The 26,518-nt window shown below is 43.7% G+C and overlaps 2 protein-coding genes and 1 non-coding gene across 3 annotated transcripts in view; 1 reads left to right on the top strand and 2 right to left on the bottom strand.

Moving 5' to 3' along the window:
- Positions 1–771: 771 nt before the first annotated feature.
- On the bottom strand, positions 772–843 carry Trnaq-cug. Its single transcript has one exon. It is a non-coding gene; the product is annotated as a tRNA-Gln (tRNA).
- A 15,558-nt stretch (positions 844–16,401) lies between these two features.
- Positions 16,402–26,518, bottom strand: part of LOC111066238 — a 46,539-nt gene continuing 36,422 nt past the window's right edge. The window contains exons 2-6 of the mRNA XM_022354685.2: positions 22,372–22,428; positions 22,078–22,308; positions 21,343–21,536; positions 21,148–21,244; positions 16,402–17,768 (exon numbers count right to left, since the gene is read on the bottom strand). Of these exons, the coding sequence (XP_022210377.2) occupies positions 17,608–17,768; positions 21,148–21,244; positions 21,343–21,536; positions 22,078–22,308; positions 22,372–22,428 (740 nt within the window). The 3' untranslated portion in view covers positions 16,402–17,607. The remainder of the gene's footprint in view (positions 17,769–21,147; positions 21,245–21,342; positions 21,537–22,077; positions 22,309–22,371; positions 22,429–26,518) is intronic.
- Positions 24,927–25,592, top strand: LOC111066241. Its single transcript, XM_022354689.2, has 2 exons — positions 24,927–25,005; positions 25,066–25,592. Exon 2 carries the CDS (start codon positions 25,073–25,075, stop codon positions 25,523–25,525), a length of 453 nt encoding a protein of 150 aa, XP_022210381.1. The 5' UTR covers positions 24,927–25,005; positions 25,066–25,072; the 3' UTR covers positions 25,526–25,592.

Here is a 26,518-nt window from a genome sequence, read left to right as displayed (position 1 = left end):
CCAGGCGATACAGGGTGCTGCTGCCACCGCCACCGTTGGCAGCGTTGAGGGGCGTGGTCGTTGTACTTGCCATTCTGCGGCGACCGGTGGCTGACATTCGGAATCTGTGTATCTGAAAGAGAGTAAGAAAGGGTACGGAAATGTTAGAAAAATATTTGACAATATTTATGGACTTGTCGAAAGATTATATGCAGCACTTGCAAAACTTTAGCTGCGATCTGATCTGTCCGTGTCCGCCTGGGGGAAAGTCGTCTCGAAAAGCGGCTTTGAGCTGCCCCCTGTACCCTCCCCTACCAGGTATATAACGAATGACGAATGCCGCATCCGTAGAGTAAAAAATGTGTGTCACTTGGATGCCAAGCGAACGGACGACGGACGGACAGACGGCGGACGGTGGGGAACGGAAATGGCCACACTGGGATGGATGGATTATGCAACCGCTAATTACAGGCCAGCCGTCGGTCATTCGCAATTCATTCATCAAATTGCACGAATCGTGCAGAGTTTTATTTTCATATTGTTGTTTTTCCTGTATTTTTATTTTTGTTTTGCTTGTCCACATTTTCTGCTTTGCAATGCGAGCAGAAAGAAAGACTTGAGACTTGAGCAACCTGCTCTGCCCTGCCCTGCTCGCTCGCGCTGACAGCTGGAAAACTTTCTCAGATACTCTCCAACAATATGTACATACGTATGCATACATATGTATGTATATATATGTACATATCCGTGCATTGCATTGCCGATTAGAAGAAGAGCAAGAAGAAAAATATAAGGTTCCACCGAGATTTGAACTCGGATCGCAGGATTCAGAGTCCTGAGTGCTAACCATTACACCATGGAACCCTCCAGAGTCTAGACGCTGTCGCTTTTTATATGTTATTCGAGGTATCAAAAGTGGGTGGGTCGGGAGGTAAAGCCTCCCTGAAATACTTTCTTCGTATCTATTTTTAGACATTTTATTCAATATATATTTCTATGCATAAAAGTTACCAGAATATAATTAATTTTAATGCAGAATATTGTAAACAAAAATTTATAATTATTATTTTATTTATGATTATTTGTTTAATTTACTTTTTCTTTAAATAGAAAATATATTTTTATTTATTAAATAAACAAAATTTATAATTCCAAGCAACAAGTCTGGCAAAAATGCTCTTTGGACATTTGCATATTTGATTCTAGCAAATATATTTGTAATATTTACATTAAATATATGAATAAAAACATTTTTAAGAATTGATTTAAAATTAAGCATCATTCAACAATGACTAAAGTCCCCACACTCCATTAGACATTCTGCTCGTTTAATGTGATTACTTTTATGGAATTCATTTAATATAGAAGAGAGAGAACATGTATATGGGTATACCCATTTATTAGTTCAACGAATCCATTTCCAATTCTAAACACAAATCCATTTGATAAATTCCCTTTGGTTTGGTTTGTTTTTGAATATTTTTTTCAGATTCGATTGCCCTCAATTCCTAGAATTAAAATAAAAATTTTTCCAATTATCCACAGAAGGGAGAGAGGGTAAAAACGAATCGGATTCTCTTTGGTAAATTTGACTTTTATGCTAATTGCTGAATGCCCAAAACGTTGCTAATTGATAAATGCTACCCATAGGGCAGGGGCAGGGGCACGGGCACTGCTGCAACACGTTGCCTCAGCTCAGTGGCTCCCCACCCCAACTTCGGCACCGACGGACACAGGTTAATTAACATAATCGGCCCGAGCACCTGCAACTGCAAATGCAACAAAAGAAAAACTGTTTTGCATATTAATCGAGCTGGCCCCAGCCCCCCCACTCCATAGAGAAGCTTCGTACGGTGCGAGTGAGAGAGCTGAGGATGGGATAGGTGAGGCATTTTTCAATTGCTGTTGCGTGAAATGCCACAATTTGTGGCATGATATGATCCAATCAACATTCGCCATCGTCTTGCTGTCAATTCAATTTCTGTATGTAGCCCCCACCGGCCCCATGCAACATCATAAATGTTGATAAACTTTATAATTTTCCACTCTTCTGGCTGCCGTTTTGTTGTTGTTGTTTTGTTTTGTTTATTTTTTTGAAAGCCTAATTTAGAAATTCTTGTTAAATTACTAGGAAACCGTAATGGTACAGACCAGACACGAGACTGCAGCAAAAGGAGCAGCTCAAAGAACTCGGACAGAGCCATGGCTCATACAATCCAGGGGAACCGACGTGGATCATGTTTAAATGAGTAATGTTCAAATAAATCAACTGACTAATTGCAATATTTTTTTTGGTTTGGATTGGATTGGATTTGCTTTAAAGCTACATCAGTTGTTTCTACAGCAAAAAATGATTCATCTAAGTAGAAAAATTCTTTCAGACTGTCGCGCAAGTATCTGGAATTAAATATGAAATGTCTCAAGCTCTACATTCTGCTGACGTTGATCAAGTAAAATCCTGCACATATTCAATTGGTTCTCTCTCTCTCTGCAACACAATTCTCTAAGTTTTAAATAGAGTTGAAGGAACTTTCTCCTCATATTGAGGGAGCTGGGCCACACACACAGTGAATGGTTTTGACTGCCATGCAAGTTCTGCCTGGTCACGCACTCGAATTTTTGCGACAATTACGCAGACAACGAGCTGAGCTAATGAGCTCTGGTCACTCATTATTGTTGTAGGTTGCCGCCTGTACTCGCACGACCCGAAGACTGTTGGTCGGTCCATGCTGGCGCCAGCAACTACTGATGCTTCCCATTAGGCAGGCCCAGAGCAAAAGCTAAGAGCTGAGTGGAGCTGTGATTGGAGCTGTGTGGAGTGGAGTGAGGTGGCTTGGACTAAAGTGGAGTGGATTGACCTCGCCTCGGCGGGAAAAACGTGACATAATGCAAATCACACGGTGCCCCAAAGCAGATGGTGGCCCAAGTTGTGCATGCCACGATGAAACTGAAATAAAATGAGTTGGTTTTGGATTGTATGCGATGGAATTAGTCTGACTCAGTCTCTTACTCCTGGCATAATACCCAACCAATGAAGATCTCCCATGCCCCCAGGCTGCTTTAAATAATAGCGAATAATCGTTAAAATATCAGTTCCTATTAATCGTATATTTTGAATACTTCCAAAAGCACACCAACAATTTGCCTTCATATTATCTTCGTCTCTGCCATTGGGTCTGCCCATAAATGATCCATAAACGACCCATTTATGACCTATGACCAGCAAACACATGCCTATTTATCGATTAATCGTTGACCAATCGAAAACATGCCCAAATGGTGTGGATAATCTGCTCTATAGCAGCGATTGGTCATGCAACGAAAACGAATTTCGTGCAGTATTAGAGCAATTTAGATCGGGGCTACAGACTTTCTTCACTGCCACAGATTGTCTGTTGCAGGTCCATCAGCAGCCCCCTTGCCCAGTTTCAGTACCCAGTTTCGGTACCCAGACCACAGCCATGACTCTGCATGACTGACAATTACAATAGCTCAATCAAGTACCCAGCCACCTGCTTTAGTTTTGTGCGAGTATCTTGTGGCCCCAGTCCTAGTCTCAGCTTCAGCTCCAGCGCCATCCCCATACCAATGCCAGCCACCCCCCCAGCCACCTTTTCAATGATCGAGCCTCAATTGCTCTAGAAACTATGCCAAGAATGTTGAGCACCTGTTGGCATCATTTCTGGCACGACAGAGCACCAGAGTTGCAGTTGCAGTTTCAGTTGCAGTTGCTCCAACAAAAGCCGCCGCAGGCAAACGAGTTGCTTGCCTGCTTGCCTGCTAGCTTGTCTCCGACCCTGAGAAATCAATGCAGTTTCTTCTCTGGCTTTGTTGTACACTTTAAAAGAGTACAATGGCTGTTTGCCGTATATTTTTGTTGCTCAAAAAAATAGTTCTAGATATCTGCACCAGATTTGCTCAGAAAGGGTATATCAATATTCGGCTGCCGAAGTGCTCAGGATCGCCCTCTGTTCTATCGACTGCGCTGCTGCTGCTGCTGCGCTGTGAATGAAACGTTTGAACGTGTCCCGCAGCTTGAAGCTTTCAATTGAGCAGCTGCTGGAGCTGTTCTGCATCCAACATGAATTGATGGGCAGCCAGCAGGGGCGGTGTGTGTGCTGGGAACGAGATCAAGATGAAGCGAGAGACCAAATGGTTGTCCCTCTTCTGTTGTTGTTGTATTTAATTTGACAATTTAACGGCCTGCATTTTGTTGAGGCGAACGTGAACCCTAAGCGCAAGCCGAAGCCGAATCCGAACTTCCTCCCACGTGGATCGCTCCATAGATAACGCATTTATCTAGCCGCCCACGCGCCACCCACCCTCGCAGTGATGTGGGCGACATCGCTGTCCGAACTTGAGCACAGTCCGAACCGAGCCGAACTGCTGACGAAGCTGAGCAGGCACTCTGTCCGCTCTCGCTGCCCTCTGCTACGTCGTCGAAATTTGGCACGAGCTTGCATGTCGCGGCGCATTCCTGCTGCTGCTGTGCTGCTGCTGCTGCACTTAAAGGTGAGCGCGCGGGGACCTCCATTTGGCATTCCCAATCGTCGCGCATCAAATCGGTGTGCGGCCAGCGGTGTGGAGTGTGGAGTGTGGTGTGTGGGGAGTGGGGGCTCCAGCCCGCTATTGATTGGACGCGCATGCGCATGCGCAAAGGCGATGAACACTTGCGCAGCGACAGCAGCTGCGCAGTTTAATTGCAAAAGCAGAAAAGAATGTTAGCTTCAAACAGCAAGAGAATGATCGACTGCAGAATACTCTCGCTGGAATATTAGAGAATTTTGCCAGCTACTGCTGCTGCTATCACTGCACAAATTGTACATAAGAAAAACGCTAGAAGATTGCAATTAATTGTATTATGTGGGTATTACCTATGGCTCGTACCTATCAATCCTATCTATTACCTTAACTCACTAAAATATTGTACATATTTCTTTCTTTTCGATAGGAAAACAGATCCACCCCACGAATACGCTGTAAGCAACCACAAAGCCACAGCGGCAATCAAGAAAAATGGGCGTCTTTGTGCGGAAAATTTTAAAGAGTGGGCACGGCGCAAAGCAGTGAGAGAAAGGGTAAGAGAGGCTGTCCCATGGAGACCGACCGCGAAATCGAGAACTACCAAGACAATGGCTGATTGTGACTGACAGCATAATTTATAGTTTCGCGATTTGAACTGCGTCACAAGTCTGCGTCTGCAGCGTTTGCCGACAAAAACATGAGCGAAAGCCAAGCCAAGCCAAGCAAAGCCAAGCCAGCGCACCCGAGGAAAGCCAATCCAAGGCCCAGCTGCGCCAGGCTGATGATGATGCTGATGCTGGTGTCCACTCTGGTGTAAGGAACCGCGTGTCTGGTGTCCAATCGATTGGAAACGAAACGAAGCATTGTGTGTGGCATCCAGCGAAGCGCTGACCACAGCACTCATAACTGACAGCGGTCATCTCCAGCTCTGGTACATCCATGTCCATCATTTCCATCATCATCATTGAGGTATGCAAATTGGTTTGTGGTGGAGGGAGGCCCATCAGATGTAGGCTTCATTAGCGAATCGACCCAAGTAGTTTGGCTGCCATTAGCAACACCTTCGACCAGTTAATTATGGCACCGACTATAAATCCACGCTAAATGCGCTTAACAAGATCCAGCCAAAGATACAGATACAGCTAACAGCTAACAGATACATCCAAAGTATACAGCAACAGATTGATTTTTGTGGGAGCGTGTGGGCGTGTTATGTAAATTTCACGCATAATTATTTTGACAAACGCAACTCCATTCCACACAGTTCCACACACCACAAAATTCTGAAGCGATACATTCCGCATGTAAATAAAAAAGAAAAAAAAGATAAAGAGAAAAAAAAAAAAAAAAAAAAGGTAAAAAGATACACAAACGCCTTGCCTTGTTTTCTGAACTGTTTTTGGTGTTTTTTGTTTGTTTCGTTTTTTGATTTTGTCTTATATTTTGTGGCTTTTAGCCACGTGCTGGCTGCTCTCGCTCTCTCTCTCTCTACTGCTCCCCATCTAGGCAAGAGCTACGATACTGAGCCTCTATATGGCCCGCTCTGTCTTTTCAGACGGTTTTATTTGATGGAAATTAACATTTTTTAATGGGTTTCTTTTTCTAGACACACAAACACACACACACACATTAATTTACTGTCGGAAAGTCATGTCATGCCGCATATTCTCGTACTACTACGACTGCTAGTTTCTCCAGGCCCCGGTTACCCACAAAACAAAAATTCCCCTAATCATGGTCTGCTGCTGCAGGTTGCGTGCGTGTTGCATTTTGGGGGAAATCGTACATCTATCGATCTGGACAGGTTTCGTAGCTGACCGAAGAGACCGCATTTAACGGTGTTTCCCATGGCAAGGCGGGGCTGGGCTGTGCTGGGGTGAAAGCGCTGCAGTATACATGGGTTTATCCACATACATATAAAAATATATATAGAGGGACAACATCTTCATATTCTGGTGGTTCTACATAGACAATCCTTCAAGATCCTGCCCTTAATCTTGAGCTAAAATGGCAGATCATCTGGCTGACATTTGATTTAATTAACCCCCAACTTGTATGCATGTTCTTTTTGATTCAAATATTCATTAAATAAATGATCCTGTGAAGTAAGAAAAGTTGCTAATCAACAGTAAGAGTACGTTTAGTAATTGTACTTTATTGTCTGTGATAATTTTTTACAATAAACCTACATAATAAAATTAAAAAAAAAAAAAATATGTATTCATATTGATACTCATTTCAGTGCTAATTGGTTGCATCGATCAGCTTTTGCGATATCCGTACTCTAAATTGGGAATAGAATAAATATCAAATAGTGGAAATTCCTTGGGATACATGCAACATGACAAATGGAATAGCGGCTTAGATCAACCGTTGCAATAGACCTGATACTCACACCCGATACACATGGCCTAAAGTCTAGACTTGGACACGAAATTGTATACGGCTCCGATGATGCAAATCCAACGCGTTCGAACATCGCGGAGATTCAATCAATCAGCAACATACAAAGAGCAAAATGCTCAGGCAAAAAACCGAAACGAAAATGTGGAAAAATCTTCGAATGGAAAAATCAATGATAATGATGATAATAACAGTGCTAATAATGATAATGATTGCTGCCACATGCAAACGGGTGAGGGGTAGGAAGGCGTATCAAATTTTCGATAAGTCTAACGGAAAATCCTCAATTAGTTTACGATTTGGGGATGGAAGATGTGAGAGCTGACATGTGGGAAACCGAAGACCGTGGCCACTTGAGCCAAAAATTGTACAATAGGTTGAGGGGAAAATGCAGCTCAAGTGATCAGAGACTTTAGCCAGAGAGAGTGAGAGGGAGAGAGAGAAAGAGCAAGAGACAGAGGGGGAACACAAGAGGTTGACAAGTGCACTGAATTGCATTACATTTTGGACAGCCACAAAAAAAAAGCAGACCAAAAACGAAACCAGTCAACCAACAGCTGGCACATACATATCTCCACCTCCATCTCCATCGCCATCAATCAATCTCGAATTTAAAATCGATTAAAAAAGGAACCACGCAAAGAGTCGTGCCAAAAAGGAGAACTGCCGGCCTGATTCGGCTCCTGTCACGGCCACTAGTTGCCCATTTTGGTGTTTTAGTTGAGATGTTGTTGAAATTTGAATGCCCCAAGCGGGGCCGCAGCTCAAAGCTCCAAGCTCCAAGCAACAGCAAAGAGAAGAACCCAACAGACCAACACGCAACGTCAACGAAAATCGAACATAATTACAGGCCAGGCCCCCGCTCCCACCAAAATGGAATGTCAGAGATACACCAGAACGGGGCAACGGAGAATTACGGGTCTTGGAATCGTCTTGAGTTGGGTTCTTTTGCCACTCCACTCTACCATTCGATTCGATTCCATTCCCCGTTCCGCCGCCCACAACAACAGATCGGATCGTTACAGATGGGGTGGGGGGGAGAGTCGGGTGGGTGGGAGAGAGGGTTACATGGCAAGATGACAAATGGTTGATGGAACCGCCATCCGCAGATAGATGGAGATAAAGTCAGAGTCAGAGGCAGACTCAGACGCAGAGACATAGATATGGTTATGGCTATGGCTATGGCTATGGCTATGGCTGTGGCAGTGGCAGTGGCTGGAATGGTGAATGTGAGATGTGAATGGCAAGAGCGGGCGAATGAAGCCAAGACAATGCCTGGGACACAAGGCGGTGGCAGAGCAGGTTCAATGACAGCCCAAGATAATCATCTTCAGCACTATGATAGTTCATTAAAATTTTGTCGTTTCGCGTTCTTCATTCAAAGTGAAGTTTTCTGGATTCAATAAGGAGCAGCAAAGAGAACTTCCCACTTGGGAAAGTCTAATTTATGGGGGCAGCGTCTGGATATCTACGAGAATATGCAATTATTTAATGGAATTTAATTTTAAACTTTAAATTTTTCAAGTAGAAATGAAGTAAGGGGCGGGAAGGGGTTTATTCCCATAAGAAGAATAAAGTCCCATTCTCGATCTAGTACATATATTTTGTCTTATAAAAAACCAGAGAGAGGGAGAGAGAGCCAGAAAAATATATAGAGCGATCAATGATCTGTCGGTTAGTTCCCTACCAAAAAATACAAAAAAAAATAAAAAATAAAGCAGTGCAGGGCAGTCCTAAGAGTGAGAGTACATGCGGTGCATACTCCATGCCACATGTGCTGCAACATACAAAGATCTGTTTATTGTTTACGAATGGCCAGCACCAGCAGCAGCCCAGCACCCCGTCCAGTACCGTGCGGGATCATTTTTAGCTGTCCAGGCACGTGCCCCTGCCCCCAGGCCCAGTCCCCATCCCACCCTTCTGCCATTCTCGAGAAAAATCTGCTGGGCCGCCTTCGTTGCGATTTGGAATTTGATTTAGGGGCACAACGAAAGCTGATAGCCAGCAGAGAGAGGGGGAGCACTGAAAAGAGCAGTATGGAGTGGAGTGGAGTCCGAAGAAGCCTGATGGGAGGCACGTCTCAGTGCACTCGATATCGTTGTTTGTTTATATTTTATAGGCCATTCATAGAGCGGCAACCGAAGACGAAGGCATTGGGAATGGAATTCCAATTGGTTAAGAATCAAAAGTTCCTGCTCAAGTCACTTAAGTGGTCGGCAGGGGGGCTGAATAGGGGGGGCTGCAAGTTACATATACATATGTACATACATATGCGAGAATTGAGAAGAGTCAGGCACAGGTTCATTTATCCAGAGAACTTCTGAAGATATGTACTTTGCATGTGTTTGGTTTGCCTTCAGCTAGAAGCAGTTCCAGAATATATATATCTAGATATACATGTGTATGTATGTAGCAAGAGAAAGAAGCCATTCGACAATGAAAATGAGTCTGACTATGTACAAGGCATAATGGACTTTTTCTGCATTTCTTTCTGGCTTTACAAATGCTTGCAATTATTTTAAGCAACAATTTTTTTGGCACAGCTCAACCCTTTCGTTCGCCTTCTTTCTCTTCACTTCCACGTCTCTTAGTTATGCTCTTTCTCTTGCTCTTCTCTGCTCTTCTCTTGCTGGTGTTCTGGCATTGGGTCAACTGCCGCCAAGCCAGAAGCTGGATCTACTTAAACTTCAAATGAAACTCAAACTCAAACTCAAGAATGAGTCTCAGGCAATTCGCTTTGAACAATTGCTAAATTGGCATTTGCTTGTACGAGTGTGGCTTGTGTGTGTGTGTGTGTGTGTGTCTTCACTGGTTGCTCCACATACATGTATGTGCAAATTTGTGTGTGAAGAAAATTTCTTCTTTATATTTTCACCCATTTTCATTCTAGACGACACAAAATTGGTTAATGGTTATGAATTATGTACATGCCCAGGCTCAAGGCAGCGCAGTCTCTACCTCCCTTCTGTGGCTCCAACTCTTTGGCCCCCCTCTGACTACAAGTTGTGCTCACCGCAATGGAAATTAACAATCTTTTGGCGGCGACAACATTTAACGGGAATTTTATCGAACGCAGACATCTACGCACCTACAGACGCAGGCACTGCCCCTGCCACTGCCACTGGCACTGGCAGGTGAAAAGCAACTCAACGCAAATTTTACGCAATTGGGGACAACAGGCAGCCGCTTCGTGGCACTGGAGGGGGGTTGGTACACCGGATCCACCATCAACCACATAAGAGAGTCTTTATTTATTTTTATATTTTTTTGCCCAACCCTCAGAGATCTAATAGCCGAACGAGCCCAAAGCCATCAATCAGTTGCCTGTGGCTTCATACCGATATACATATACATATATGTCAAATATATCACGTACAAAATGTTTCATGCATAACTCTGGTGTACGATCGCATCAAAAGCTTCAAAAGTGACTGACCCCGAAACCCCAAAAAAACACCAAAAAAAGTTATACATTGCCAGAGAGAAGCCAAACACCGCAAACATTGCACAAAAAGTGTGTCCAAAAAGCAAACAGCAAGAACTGGCCAAATCGGAATCAGAGTGCCCAAAAAAGTATTGCTGCGAGAAGAGACCTTCGGAAGCCATGAATCTGTATTTGGTCTCTGGTTGCCTGGTTGTTTCTTTGAAGGTTTTCACTTAATGGCTGAAGTTTTATCAGAACTTTACCTATCCGAATTTATTCCCACATTAAGAAACTTTGCTCAGAACTTTGATCTAACTTCTACTTTGTAGTAAGCTCTGCAAGAAGTGCATAAATACTCCAAAAAATAAAACATGAATCCATTGCTCACTGATCGTTTTCCATACCCATCCCCGTTCCCATACCCATACCCATTCCCATCTGCATTCCACTCTTAATCTTTTGTTATGCTGTTTTCTGTGGAACACATTTCCCCGAATACTTTCAGATCACTGATTGATTGATTGTTGATTGACTGATCTCGTCTGCTTCATGATCTGATTATTCCAGCCAACCGACATACCCTTGTACCTTGGTCTTGGTCTGCACTGATTGATCTCTGCCCCCTCCCCATACGATATTCACTTACCTCTTAACACCTGAACTTAGTGTGATGCTGCGGCTGCGGCTGAGGCTGCTGCTGGCGCAGATGCTGAGGTCGATGTCGCAGACGATGACGAAGATGGGGTTTGGCTAGAGAGGTGCAACAGTTGCGGTTTCATTTTGTTCACGCTAGTTGACCGGAAGTTTTGGCTGGCCGCAACACAGGATATGGATATCCACAGGGTGTTAGTGTATTAAGCCCTGTCGTCTCCCCTCACACACGCACGCCACGCGCACACGTACACTCACACACCCAACACGATAGGGCGCTGATGGAGGGAGGGGGGTGGGGGGCTCAAACATTGGGGGCTTCGGCCTCGACGGTTGGCCAATGTTAAGGGGCTACTTTTCACACGCTTTCACTCGAACAACAACAACAAAAAAAACACAAACAAACTTTCCAGCTGCTGATTAAGCGATGCGATGCGGTTAATTGTTGTTTATCGAAGGCTGATAGCCGATCCTCGATCCTCGAGCCTGTTCGGTGTGGCTGCAGTTCAAATAGTTTGTCGTTCTACGATTCAAAACCCAAACAAACAGGCCAAAAAATATCAACAGGTGATTCAAGTGCACAAACGCAAACAAAACCACAAGACGAAACACATACACACGCACGCACGCGTACAACAACACACGCGCGCACACACACGCACACTCGAACACCCTCAAGACGTGCGATTAGACGACAAAAATAATGTTGCCACAGCGCCAGACAGCGAACACAAAAGTCAAAGCAACCGCTAGAAGCCGACAGCAGGCCGACGTCCGAACATTTTTGAATCCGAAATGGAAATAACCTGATCTCAAGCAAAACAAAAACCCCGCCGCCAAACGCCACAGCACCACACTTATATTTTTGTCGTTTCTCTGTGCCAGCACGTGCGGTCACACTGGCCCGCGATCGGCCACCCTGAAAGTATGCACCAGCGAATAAGTTGGCCAATGTTGCTCGAGTTTGCCGCCAGATGGCGCTGACGATTTGTCAGTGTGCCAGCCCTGGCAGCGCCAGCTCACAACCTCGAGACGAGATGGCAGCGCCAGCAATGGTCCCTCGAGTTTCCGCAACTGCGACGACATGCGAAAAGTAATTGTAATTGAATATTAAGAAATAAATAGTTATAATAAACAAACGATAGAGCGTACATTGGCCAAGTCGCCAAATAAGGCAGCTTCCCTGGTTTAAAGCTCCAGTTCGATGAGCTTTTTGTTTCTTGACCGTCAGCTGTCTCTGTGCAGCATTTTGTCGTGTAGTTACCATGTAGAAAGTTTCCGTTTGACATGCTGCCGCGCGAAATTTAAAAGCTTAATACATAAGCTCTGATTTATGCTTTAAAAGGGATTTTCCGTTATAGCCAATTGGATTAGATCGTTGATTGTCGCTTGATGGCCATAACCAAGCTGACAAGTGCTCCCCAGCACATCACATTTTTACGAGCATTATTGCCTTGGGCCACATCTGGTGGGGGGATGGGGAGGGTTGGCAAATGCAACATAAACCTTTTTTTTGGCCAATCTTTATGAGTACTTTCAGTGTGGGCGGCACATCGGACTGACTGTCCTTGACAGTTTGGGGGGAAATATTTGTTCTGTTTGCTTTTTGGGGTTTCTGTCCGTTTTATGGCTTCCAGCGGCTTGTTGCCTTTTTGAGTTTCTGTCAGCACATGGCCTCATCCCCAACCCCATTCCCAACCCCAGCCCCTAGGCACCGACTATGACCATTTGTGGGATGGATGAATGAATGGCTGGGTCTCTGCTTGGGTCAGCGTCTCGGCCACGCCACTCATTATCGCTCGTTTTATTTTCACGCATTGTTCTCCCCACAGCCCACAGCCAGCCCACAGCCCACAGCCCACAAAAGCGCAGAGAACAGAAGAATCGAGAGAGAAAACTTGATGAGGCTGCGTGTCCTTTGATTATGCCATTGCCATCTCTATGCCGCTCGTAAACATTGATGACAGCCGGGGGCGGCTGCTGGCGATGCAGTCATGGCAGCCGCCCACCAATTCCAATACCAATACCAATACTGACCCCCACCCCGGAGTCCTGCCATTGATTGATTCTTGGTTTTTGGTAACAGTTACATTTTTGTGATTTAAAGTGACTCTCGCACAAAACTGAGGGGAGGCTGTGCAATGAGTTCTCCGGCTGACAACTTTGTTTGCCACTGAGTACAACCCACACCCAACGCCCAACCATGACCATGAAAGTGGCCAGGGACAGGGCCAGGGACAGGGACAGGACAGTGTCAAAGGTCCAGCCTCACTCTTAGCCAGAAACCAGCAGGGGCGGCAAATCGCTGTCATTAATCAAACTGGCAACAGTAAACGCTCGCCCCATTCTTCATGCACTGTCCACTGGGCCAAGCTCATCAACAAAAGCTTCTCCATTTTGGGGTCTTTATTGCATGCATGGGGTATACGAAATGTAGCTGTAGATGGTGAGAAAAGATGCGCATTTAAGATGGCAGATGGGCGATGGAAGATGTGTGAAAAGACACGCATTATTTGTGGCAGGAGGGGCAAGGAGGTGTGTGGTGGGTGGTGGTTAGTCGAAGAATAATTGGCTGTTTAAAGAGTGTTTGAAAATGCTTGCTGGGTAGCTGCCTGCTAGCTGGCTCTGCACTGTGTGGCCCGGAAGCAGCCGCATGTTTCCATGCCATTATTCTGTGGGGCAGCCAGCTGGATGTAGAAGTGAAGCATTCCTGTTTTGGTAATCAAATATCATGTTTCCTTGCACTTGAAATATATGCACATACATATGCTTGTTTTTCCCTACTCCCACTCCCACTCCCGCTGCTGCTACGCCATCATTCATGCAGTCAGACGGGAAAGAGCCACCGGAATGGAGGGTCATCCATCAGCTGGACGTACTACATCTATTTGGGTACCCGGGGACTAAGCATAGCTCTACATAAATCTCAAAAATATATATGTATATATTTATTTCATTCAGACTTGCGAGAAGAAAATTACTGGCGTTTGATTATGTCCGGCAAACGGCAAATACTGGCACTAGCACTAGGAATAATACAACAGAAAAAGGCTGCCAGAGCCAGAGGGGAGCGCGAGCATGGAGGGGGCAGTGGCAACAGCAGTTCAGGGCGGGAGCAGAGCGAGTCAGTGCAAGTGCAAAGTAACTTGTGGATGCCCTTGGAGCACAAAGCATTATTGCATATGTATATGCCATGCATGGCAGAAGCCAAAGCGCTCAAACGATGAGTATTCGATTGCCAAAGGTATTCCAGTTTCAATCAATAACGAAGATGACGCAAGGAAAGGGTATTGAATGCTGCAGACCTCAAATCAAGCATTTCTTGCTGTCATGGGAGCAGTTCGGAGAAGCAGCTGCAGGGAGATGGAGAAGCAGTCGGCGGGGTTTGCGCAGGAGCGTACGTTAAAGTTAGTGCTGAAAGACTGAAGGCTTCCGGCGTTTGTTCTTTATGCAGCTTTTGTGTGGGTTTTGTGGGGGTTGTGTGGGGGTTGTGTGGGGTGTGTGTGGTGTGGATTGTGTGTTGGAAACTAAGCAAAAATTTCATTTGAATGTCTCTCGGTGGACAAATCAAAGATAACGCCAAAACAGACGGAGACAGAGACAGACAGAGACAGACAGAGAGAGGAGTGTCGAAAAGTAAATTGAAAACCTGAGAAACTGAGCAGAATCGAGACTGTTTCTTTCCTTGAGGGGGCCACAAAACAAAGCCACAAAATGTCAAAAGGCAATTAAGTTCCGCTCCCTGACCCACGCGTCCATAAATCCTTGGGCCCCCATTCTGCGCCCCGAAAAACCCCCCCATAATACTAAGCATTTTTGATTAGACACTCAAGTGATGGAGGGGAGTCCCGGCACGGTCCAGTTCCCTATTTTAATGGAGCAGTCCAGGCTGCCATGTCAATCAATCTTTAACACTCTCTCCATGAGCCCATGGATGGGTATTACATGTGCGTGTGTGTCTGTGTGTGTGTGTGTGTGTGTGTGTTGCCCCCTCACAATTTGTGGCATTGTGCAGAGATTTGCATGGCATGGATGCTGTGCCTGTGCCTTGAGCCTGTGCCTGAAATTAATTTACATAGTTATGCATATTGCTTGGGTCATCGTTCAGCATTTCGTTGGGATCATAATCGTATGATAAAGCTCTGGCAGAATGTTTTGGCAAGAGAAGCAGCCATGGGGACAGAGGATTGTCAGTGACAGTGTTCACCAGAGATATGGATACATGCTCGTAAGGGAAGTGGAAGAGAGAGAGAGAGCGATGTGCGTCTTTCGTTCGCCCCCAGCTTGTCACGCAAACAGTGGCACAAACACTTGGCTGCCACAGCCACTGGCACCGCCACCCTAAGTTGCAAGTGTCAGCAGCATCTAGCATGGGGGTAATGGCGGCTGGGCGGTTGGGCGGCTGGGCGGCTGTCGCGACATTCGTTTGATTTGTGGCCCCCGGCAACAGCAACATCGACAAGGTCAGGCAGTGGCCCTGCCAACAGGAGGAGGCTGTTGTCACAGCCACAGCCAGAACCCGAGCCCAAGCCCGAGCCAGAGCCACTCCATGTTGCAATGTCATAAATTCCCTGCACTTGAACCCGTCCCGGCCCGTCCGATGGCCCGGGCATAACATCGAATGGCTTCCATTTATTGACCTCTTTACTCTCCTCACACTTTTCGCTGGCTGGTTGGATTGGTCAGCAATTTACGCGTCGCTTTCTCGCCATTTTGTCAAATATGTTTATGGATCCCTTTACTCAAGACATCCACAGCAATGTGCCCCGAACTGGGGTGTAGCTGCTCTCCAATTCGATTCATTAAGAATCCAAACCAAATGGCTTAATATATATTTTATTACACACAACCAAAACACATCAATTGAAAGCGTTTTAATGCCGACAGGCAAGTGCCAGCTGGTCCGTTAACCAGTAACACAGAAAAAAAAAAAAACATCTATTAGATCTCGTGGGTGTTGTCGGAGGGCTGGGAGCTATAAAAGTGATGCCAAGTGGCAGCTTAAAATGATTTAAATGATTGTGTGTATTTTATAATTATGCCATGGCCACTTGAAGCCAATTTCTCAGACATAAACTTGAAGTATCCATTAAAAATAACGAATAGCGAATAACAAGCAGCGACTAGCGAATAACGAATAGCGAAGAGCAGCGAATAACGAGCAGCGAATACTCGTAATCTGAGAAAGAATAATAAACAGTGCACAAACCACTCACACTCATCGTTTCAAATATAATTGTTTTAATTGAATTTTTCAAAATGTATTGTATATAATTGTAATTGTTTTTTTTTGTGATTTTTTTTGTGTTTTCTTTTGGGGGCTTTTGCCTCTCCGTATGTATATGTATACGTATATAATTATATATTGTGTGTATATAAATATATATAGGTATATATTTAGCATTTATTTGATATATAGTACACATGTGTACATGTTGTGTTGTTGAGGCTCTTCTTGTAAATATTGTAAACAAGTTCAAACATTTTGTTGTCGGGGGAAATACTTAAATGGTATTCCTTCAATATGACTATTGGATATGGAGTTCCATAGTTGTAGATCTGGGTGTGTGTTTGTGTGTGTTAGTGGTTCCTTAGTTTGAATTTGAGTTTGAGTTTAGTTATCGGTTAGGCTTTAGTTTAAGTTTTAGTTTACATTGTTCCACATATTTTGCATTAGACATTTGCTTGAGATTTATTTATCTTAAACTTAGAATACAATTTTCGGATGGGTTTTTTGTTTGTTTTTTTGGTAGGCCCCAAAGGAATTTAAAGCTTTCGTTAGTTAGTTTTTTCTTCTTCTGTTCAACTTTTTCTCTCCCTTCTATATGCAGTTTCAATCTGCTGCTTGGTCTTCAAATACTTACAACTTACGAGTAGTTTAGACAGTTAGTTTTGATCGTTCGTGTAAGTGTTCTGCTGCAATAAACAAAATGCTCTGAATGTGGTATTATGCGGGAGGTTGTTCCATGTTGTGGTCCATTTGCCCACAGATCCATTTTTGAGCTTTAAACTTACAAACTAAAACAGTTTTGTTCATAGTATATGTATGTATGTATGTTTATATTAAATATATTTTCATTCGTATATTATGTATGTCTATTCTGGTATCCAATATTTGTGGCAGAAAGAAGTAGTTAAGTTCGAGTACGAGTACGATTAAAACACGCTAAGTTAGATAAGTGTAGAGAAGAGAAACGGGGGGGATTAGCATAGACTACGTTTGAGATTAACACTGGATAAAGCTAACAATACCAGAGCTCTACATTAGATAGTACAACGACTTCGTTTAGACTCCTTTCCCTTCGGGGTTTAACTTAAACTCTCTTGAATGGATACTGTGCCAGCACAGATGTACCGATGAAAGGATAAAGCACTTATCCTTCCCACTAATATAGACAGACAGACAGACAGAGACAGAGACACAGACGAAGAGGGGCATAGCGATAGACAATTAAGTGTATATATAGTTGGGCAGCGTTTCTTTCACACACACATAAAACGAATAAACAAATAAAAAACACTTTGTTCCCTACTCTTAGCACTTACACACTGACTTATAAAACATATGCGACTTAGTCCTTGGCTGCTGCTGCTGCTGCTCCTGCTGCATCTTCGGGGCAGGACATCTACACCTGTTCGGCACTCTCGTCCAGCACCATCGAGTGCAGATCCATGGCCGAGCGCGTCTTACGTGGAGCCCGCGGCATCAGATAGTGACTGGTGCTGGCGCCCACAAACACAGAGTTCTGGCGCGGCCGTGACACGTGCGACACATGCGAGGCATAGCCTGAAACGGCAAAGGAAGAAAAATGTTTAAAAAGCCTGATGCCTGCCACAGAGAGCGGGGCTAAGAGTCATCCATAATATGCAAAGCAAAACGGATTCCATGGACATATTTCTAGCTGAAAAAAAAAAATACTGCAGCGAGTCGAGCACTTTTTGGGCCTCCACTTAATTTGTTTGGGGGATCATTGTGTCTCATTTGATTTAAATCGGAATGCTAACATGGGTTGGCGTTGCCTTTGGCGTGACTCACGTTCGGGTCACGTGCCCTGCTGAGATTCGGGCAAAGCCCCTCAAGCTGAAAGCTTCACCAATTTAATAGACTTCATTCCGGTTTGGGGGTTCCTCTGCCACACTCCCGCTGATTTCCCCACATCATTTTTATCATGCTGCCTCGCATGTTTTATGTGTGTTCCCCTTATTACCCGTCTTCCTGTTCGTGTGCTCCATGCGTTTCCTTGGCATTTAAGTGCGCAACATCCCAGTTGTAGGGCAGAGCCAAAGAGCCAAACAGCATCAGAGCCAAAGAGCAGTGGCATTAAAATTGTATTTGCTGCCTCCGCTCAGCGGGCAACTTAATTGTCTGGCAGCTCATTAAAAAAGGGCAGTGCCAGTGCCAGGACGTGGCAGCTGTGGGATGTCACGGGGCTGGGGGTGGCGGTGCTGAGCCTGATGGCATTAAACTACAGCGGGCATTACGCATAAGTATTCCGATTCAGTTTGAATTTGTAATCTGCCCATTTGGCATAATAAAGAGGGGCCATGGATTGCTGCTGGGGGCTGGATAATGTGTGCTGCTTCTGATACATTCGAGTGCTTAAAGCTCCAATTGCTATCTTAAATGCGAACTCTTTTTGGCTTGAACAACTGACATTTCAAGTAGAGGCTCTTGAGAATTTTGAAGGTTTTCCTACCACATAACACAGCATGGTGAGGTCGACTCAAAAAGCACAAGCAAAGAGTTGAAAAGAGAATTTAAAAAAAACAGCATACATGTCGTGTGCATGATGCGGCACATGCAATGTCCGACCCGGTTGATGGTAAAAAGAAAAAAAAGGACAGTCCCATTTCAATTGAAATAATTTCCAATGATAATAAATAAATTAACAAAATAAATAAATAAAATAAATAAATAAAATAAATTATTAAAATAAATTAATTAATAAATAAAATATATTAATTAATAAAATAAATAAATATTATTATTATTATATCACAATTGCAATATTTGCCTCTCCCAGTTATCATACTTTGTCCGTTCCATTTTAGTTGAAATAATTTCCAATGATAATAAATAAATTAATAAAATAAATAAGTTAAAAAAAAAAAAAATAATAAAATAAAAAAATATTATTTAGTGTATCATGGGCATTGGAATTACTAATAGTATTAATGGGTGCCAGCTTCATATGTCCCCCGGTCCCGTTGGGCCACGTTTTCCCCCCCCCCGCTATAATTTTTTTCCCCCTGTCGTGTTGGCCCCTGGCGGACTCACAGAAGTGGGTGGCTCGCACTGCAAGTGAAGATGGAGGATACTCAATGGATACTCGATGTGGCTGCGGATGCGTTGTTCGATTTTAATTGCATTCGGCACTCAGGCAGAGTTTAAAAACAGAAAATGAAAATGAAAAAAATCAGAGGGGCAAGAGGACAGCCAGAAGACAGCAAGCAGATGATGATATACAATTTTGTTCAATGAAATAGTAGTGCCGCACCTCATCACTTTCAAAACTCTTTTTGACACCCTTCCAGTTATCCAAATTGAACAAATGATACCTTTTTAAATAGACTGGACTGTTACCATTAAAAACCGAAGAAATATCCATACATTTGAATTCCATTTTCTTGTTTTACATGACATAAGCCGATCCAGAGAAATTTGCTGTTCAATGAAATAGTAGTGTTTTTTTACATTGAAAAAAACAACGAATTCTAAATAAAAACATATATTTCATGTTTTTCATGTTTCCTGAGCTTTAATATTTAGTTTTTAATCAATTTGGTTTTCATTTCGAACTTGCACCGGCCGGATATGGGTCATTAATCTCTTGCCAACGCTTCAATAGGATTTGAGCCAATAATCCATGAACCACTTGCTAAATCTAGACTCTGGTTCACGGATTTGCAATTGCAACAATGTATTTGGTATTCCAGCATAAGACTTCGATGAGATTTATATCTAGTTGGACAGTTGGCCTTGGAAAAACGTCGATCTTTTCCGATAAAAATCAATTCCTAGCGAGCTTTTCTGGGTATTTTAAGTCATTATCCTGTTAAAAGATCCTTTTAACATGAATTTTTCAACTGTAATATGAATGTAATGTATTCTAAATGTATGCCTACATCCTTAGTTTCGCACTATCACTCAAACGCCAGGCCAGAAAGTACTAGCTCATATGAGCTGGGCCCCATAAGGCTCAGCCTAGCATGCCCAATGTTAATTTTTTCATGATTTTAGGTGGTAATCGGATTTCTGTGAATGCCAAACATAATCTTTTGAGTTTATCTTAACATATAATACAACTTTACTATCTTTAGTCAAAAGTATTTTTGTCACTGTGACACAGGCCATTCCACATGCGTTTTTCCAAACTGAAGTTGTGCACCCATGTACTCTCAGACCCAAACGCGGAGCTTTCTGAGACTTCTTGCATTCAAATAATGTGTAATCAACCGTCTAAGAACCGTCACATCACTGACAGAGCGATTTAAAATTTTTTTCATAATTTTTGAGGATATTAAAGGCCTGGTCTTGCCTTCGACCATCGCCGACCATCGCCGACCATCCCCTAAAAAATAATTTTTTCGCATACAAAATCGATTTCCAGTCTACCTATTTTAGTTAATTGGGTTAAATACAATAGTGAGAGTGCCTACAACTTAGTTTTCAATCCCATTATACCTCCTGCCTTAAGTTTTTAGTCTAACTCTTAGGTCTCCTCTTCTGGACTGAGCAATGATTTCTTCAACGCCACAAAATCAAAAGTACCGCTATGTCCAAAACTTTCTTTCATCAAATTATTCAATAACCAATATGAGCTTACGGATGGTGACTTATTTAAAAAAATTTGCTTTGCTTTTTCATTTTTAAAAATTAATTTAACCCAGCACTACTATTTCATTGAACAGCAGATATCATGGATAGTTGTCTAAAGTCATAAATAACAAGAAAATAGAATGCAAATGTAATGGGGTTTCTTCAAGTTTATAATGCTTACATTCCAGGCTTTCCGTAAAGGTATCACTTGTTCAATTTGAAAGACTAGAAATATCTCAAAAAGGGTTTTGAAAGTGATGAGGTGCGGCACTACTATTTCATTGAACACAACTGTACATATGCATGCATGCACATGTATGTGTGTGTGTGTGTGTATTGTACATACCCTTGGCATACATGTTGGGATTATAGGCCGCAAATTGACACGTCGGCATATTCAGATTATGCACCATTCCCATCGACATACGCGAGACGGATGTGCGCTGCAAAAAATACGCGTATTTATATGTAAAGAGAAGACGGAGGTAGAGAACATATGTATATATAGGATTGTTGTATACAATATTGAATAATGCCTCACCTGATGCGCCTGCACTGCATCCAGATCGACCAGGGGACAGGAGCTGCGATGCTGCTGCTGGAACTTGGGCTGGTACGGCTCCAGCATGCGTATCTTGCCCCAGCGATTAAAAAACAGCATTATGGCGCCCACCCAGAGCACCAGCACGAGGCCCACAATCAGCACTTCCTCAGTGCGCACAATGATCTTGGGTCCTAGGGAACGAACGAACGGAATATACATACACATATATTGAGATTAACAGAAGGTATTCCAGAGTAAGAAAATTCCCATCCCCTTCGCTGCGCATTTGCCGCATTTGTATTTATTTATTTGTATTGTTTGGTGGCACGTTCATTGCGTAAATAACTCAAGAGTCAGGACTCAAAATTCAAATATCCTTGCAGCGAAATCTCACGCGATAAGCAATGGATTTTCGGCTGCCATTGGGAATGGAATCAGCGACGACTTTAAGCACTTAAATCCACCCCCCACCCCACCCCATACACAAAGGGCCAAAGCCGACAGAGAGGATTTTCTGCAGCGGTTCCGGCCAGCTGTGGCACGATGTGTGGAAAATTCTGTGATGTAAAGTCAACATCAAGCGGGAAATATATCGAAGGGGGAAATCCATCAATGGCAAATCCCACTATTATGATGCTCGTGCCACTTTCCAAACTCCATCGAGAGACCCTTCCCATGGAAACCCCCGTCTATATATTTCCCGAAATTAAGTAAAAATTTGTTGCATCTTACCCGTCTCCACGGTGCTGGCATTGGAGGCGGCTCCCGGTGTGGTGCCCGTTGTGAAGCCGCCATCCTCCTCCTGGCTGCCCAGATAGTCCTCAACGTTGCCGGAACTACTGCCACTGCCGCTGCCACTGCTGCCAATGCCACTGGCTCCTGATACCGAACCCGAGGCAAGGGAGGGTGCCGTCTGCTCCACTTCGACCAGGAAATTGGTGCCCCTCCAGCCGGAGCCCCATTCTGCGTGAAATGAATGTTTGATTATCGTTTAAGTGCAGCTCGGATGGGATGGAGGCAACTCACCTTCCGAGAGGCTGCCTGAAGTGGTGAGCTCCTCGGCGTAAGCCGCCAGTCTGATAGCTGCAAATCGAAGAAGAAACTTTCAGACTTCAGGTGTTGACTTGGCAACAGGATATACAAGTATGCATGAATGTATCTATGTATGTTTGGGTGGGTGGGTTGCAGAAGCAAAGGCAAAGGCAAAGGCTTGTGGCCTTGGTAGGAGAGCTTGTCAGGGACAGCTAGACGGGACTATTCTCTCGTTCGTTTCCAGCTGTTCGAGTACGAGTATTTTAAATGCAAAACCAACTGTGAAATAGCCATAAACATACACTTTGGCCACAGATTGATTTGATGGCCCAGAAGGATTGCGAGAGTTCGTTCAAGTTTTCCCCAGTGCTGCCTCCCTGCCACTGCTGCCCCCCGCCCCCTAGCTGTTGCAGAAGCACTCAAAGGATCAGGCACATAACTGACTCATCCCCCCCAAATACTGAATACGAGTATTCAGCGGTTTTCAGGGGGCTCGGAGTGGCTTAGAAGTGCTTCGAATGCACAAAAATATGCAAAATGCCACAGGGGGTTGGGGTGGAATGCCATGTGGGGGGTTGGGGTGTCAGCCGCAACTTTTCGTAGTTATTTAATGCATTAAAAGTTTGCCAAGAAGCGAGTATGCCATGCGAGTGTAGCAGTAAAGTTGCAGGGTGGAACATGCGATGATGGATTGCCAGCCAGCCAGCCAGAAACCAAAAACCAAACTCCACTCGGCTGGGAGGATGACTCTCAAGACCGCAACCTCAGCCACATAAGCCGCAGAACGACTTGGCCCCATGCCAGAGGAGCACACAGGTACAGCTGGAAAGACAAATTATCTGGCAAATAAAGCCGCTATAACAGACACCAGCCATGGGCCAAGGGGCACATAAAAGGGAATTGGCCATTAAGGCAGCCTGGCGAATGACCTTCAAAGCGTTACCATTTAGCACTGTCTATTCGCATAACCCCTCCTACTCTCGTCTATCCCCCCTTAGAGCACACTCCACTACACACAGAGCGCCCCTACCCCGCCAACCCCCCCAGCACACTTTGAGTGACAGGCACCCCTGCTATAGGCATTGCCACCTATTTATTTGGGCTGCTGCTACTGCTGCTGTTGCCACTGCTGCTGCTTCATTTGCCTAATTCGGTTAATTACATGTGTTGGCGGGGCATTATGTCTTTGGTATTCCATGTCTGGAATGGGATGGCAAATCTATGCCCACAACGAACTAATTAACATGCCTATGCTGCCCGAATTATGCGCAATTCCCCGAGGGATAAGGCTACGTACGGAGACGTACCCTGCCCTGCCCTGCCCTACGGCGGGGGAATTCCGCACAAGGATAAAGAAACAACACAACAAAAAAAGCAACAACAAACTCCGGCGAAATTCCCCGTAATTTATGAATGAAGTGCGCCAGAAACAAAACACGAAAAAAGACAAAAACAAAAAACAGGCACAGAGAAATGGTAAAAGTGCAATAAAAATCAAATTAAAAAGAGAGAGTGAGACACACACACACACACACAGAGTGAGAGAGAATGAGAGAGAGAGACAGAACAAAGGGTAAAATGCAAACCGGAAGGGAAGGGAGTATCATCATCGGTGCAGGTAAGCCCGATATCTGATTGTCGTGGCAGTGCAATATTAAGATCTCCTTCTGGCCATTAAATGCTCATTAGAGTTAAACAAACAACACACAGAAGCAACAGCAACCAGACAGAGGCCAGCGACCAGCCAGCCAGTCATCGATTTCAATTTCAATAATCAGCAGCCAAAGACGAGGACAAAGAAATGCCCAAATGGGCAGCAAACTCACAGAGCAATTAACAAACACCACCACCACACATTTTACGCAATTTGTCACACTCAATTGAATGGAGATATATGTGTGTATGTATGTACGTACAAAGGTATGGACAGGGGCCGTTCGGATATATCCCTAATGGAGAGAGAGAGAGAGAGCGAGGGTGGGGCCTACGCCAACTGTCCGCCCAACTACTCATCATACATGAGCATGTCTTAGGAGAGTCCTTGTTCCTGCTTCCTCCTCCTTCTATTTTCTTTACACTTTGAATACCAGAAAACTCTTGAAATATTCGTAAATATATATGAGATAGAGCTAAACATACATTTATTTACATTTATTTATTTTATTTATTTATTTATTATTTTTTATTATTTATTTATTTCTTTTTTAAAATTTTTATTATTTATTTATTTATTATTTTTTATTATTTACTTATTTATTTATTATTTTTTATTATTTATTTATTTATTTAATTATTTATCTACACATAATTGCAGAATTTTGTCAGCTAAAACAATACGGGAAAAACTCGAGAAAGTCTGAAAAAAAATTGGGAAAAATTCAAGCACAGAGGACATTTTTCACTCTCTACTTAAGAAAGTATCTGTATGATCAGTATCTGTTATATTGCTACACAAAAAAAGGGCATTCACTGTTCAAGTTAATCCAAAAAGCTGAATCCGAGTACAATATGTGTTAATCATAGTGTGTGTGGTGTCATTTGAAAGTGTAGACAAAGTCGAGCCTAGTGGGTTTGGCATAATCAATCCTGTGTGTTGCTACATATTCACATTCCGTTTTAGTTGTAAAAGTACGTAATAATATTTAGACATTGTTGGCATTCTTGTTGGTTCATTCTTTTGCTTTGCAGTTCAATTATGGATTTTCGTAAGCGATTTACCAGAAGGAATATCCCCAAGCTGTGCATAGGCAAGTCATCGCTGGATCGGCTAGCCTTTCGGCCGGATATATACAATTTTCGCCATGGCATTGGCATAAAGGCAATCATTGCCAGAAAGAAATCGTTGATGCCCTTCCGGCGGTTCCGGATGCTCCAAACTATAAGCGCCATTGACCTAATGCCCACTCAAGACCCAACGCTTGCGTGCACTTATCTGGCTGACATGGGGGAGAAGCGTCCCCAGCGACCAGGACGCTTTGAGCTGCTGCTGATTTTGTGCCTCTTGGCCATTAGCATCTTTAGTCTTTCCCAAGTGGCAATGAGCGGCTTTGCGTTCATATCGAAGAAGTATCTGATACTCAAAGTGTTGGGCTTGGCGCGTTTTGCCAACGTTTCCTCATCGTTTTATATGTTCGAAAAATGGGTTTAACTTTTACAACATTTACACACAACAATACACAATATCTTATATTATTTATAATAAATTTAATTATGGGGCGGGGAGTGCAATTATTATGTGTATTTTATTGTTTGGGTATTTAGTTAAGGGTGCTAGGATTCTAGAGGGTATACGCGCTGGTCAGCTGCTCTCTGGCTTACCCAAAATTCGCTGAAAACTAAAATAGATTTGGGAGTATTTATTCCGAAAGCTTTTGGCCTTCCACAGATCATAGAAGAACCATTTAATAAATTGATTAAGCATCTGTAATATATTGCCCGTGCAGTTAGGCGGATGCCTAATCAATATTTGCTGCAGCGAATATCTGGGAGAAAGGGGATCTATAAGGTACAGATGCAGATACAGAAAGGAACGCATGCGAGTCTGTGCAGTCTGTACCCCCCATCATTTATTTGGCTCAACAGCAGTTCACATAATTCATTCTTCACGGACCGACATTCGTTTGTATATTTTGTATACCTATATATTTGATTTGGGAAAAGTATCTTGGGGATACGCGTACTCTCTCTCTCTCTGCTGCTGATGATTGGCAAAAAGAACACTCCATCGACTGGATTTATGAGGTGTCTCATATGTCTCGCTCGCCCCTTCAGTGAAGTCCTGGAGGCTGAAATGCCGATTACAAATGTAAATAAACATCAAGCGGGAGGTTGGGTACAAACTCCAAAAGCCATTCAAATATTCATAAGAACACACAGCCAGACACGTGTCCTTTGGCGCCCTCCACATAACGCCACACACACACACACACATGTGAAACACTGAGGGAGAGACACACACTCATAACACATAACACAAATACAATTATAAGTAAGGAAATTCTATTGATTTTCTCCGATTACAGGTGGTGCGAGGCCCAGCGCCAGTCACGTTGAAAGTTTGCCGTAAGACTCCAAAATCAGGTGGGGAAGGCAGGCAGGCAGGCAGGCAGGCAGTCAGACAGGCAGCTAGGGTGGTAGGGGG

Source organism: Drosophila obscura, unplaced genomic scaffold, assembly GCF_018151105.1.
Source record: "Drosophila obscura isolate BZ-5 IFL unplaced genomic scaffold, ASM1815110v1 contig_165, whole genome shotgun sequence".
Taxonomy (NCBI): Eukaryota; Metazoa; Arthropoda; class Insecta; order Diptera; family Drosophilidae; genus Drosophila; species Drosophila obscura.
Note: the sequence above shows the minus strand (reverse complement) of the source record. Positions and strands in the feature narration are given on the sequence as shown.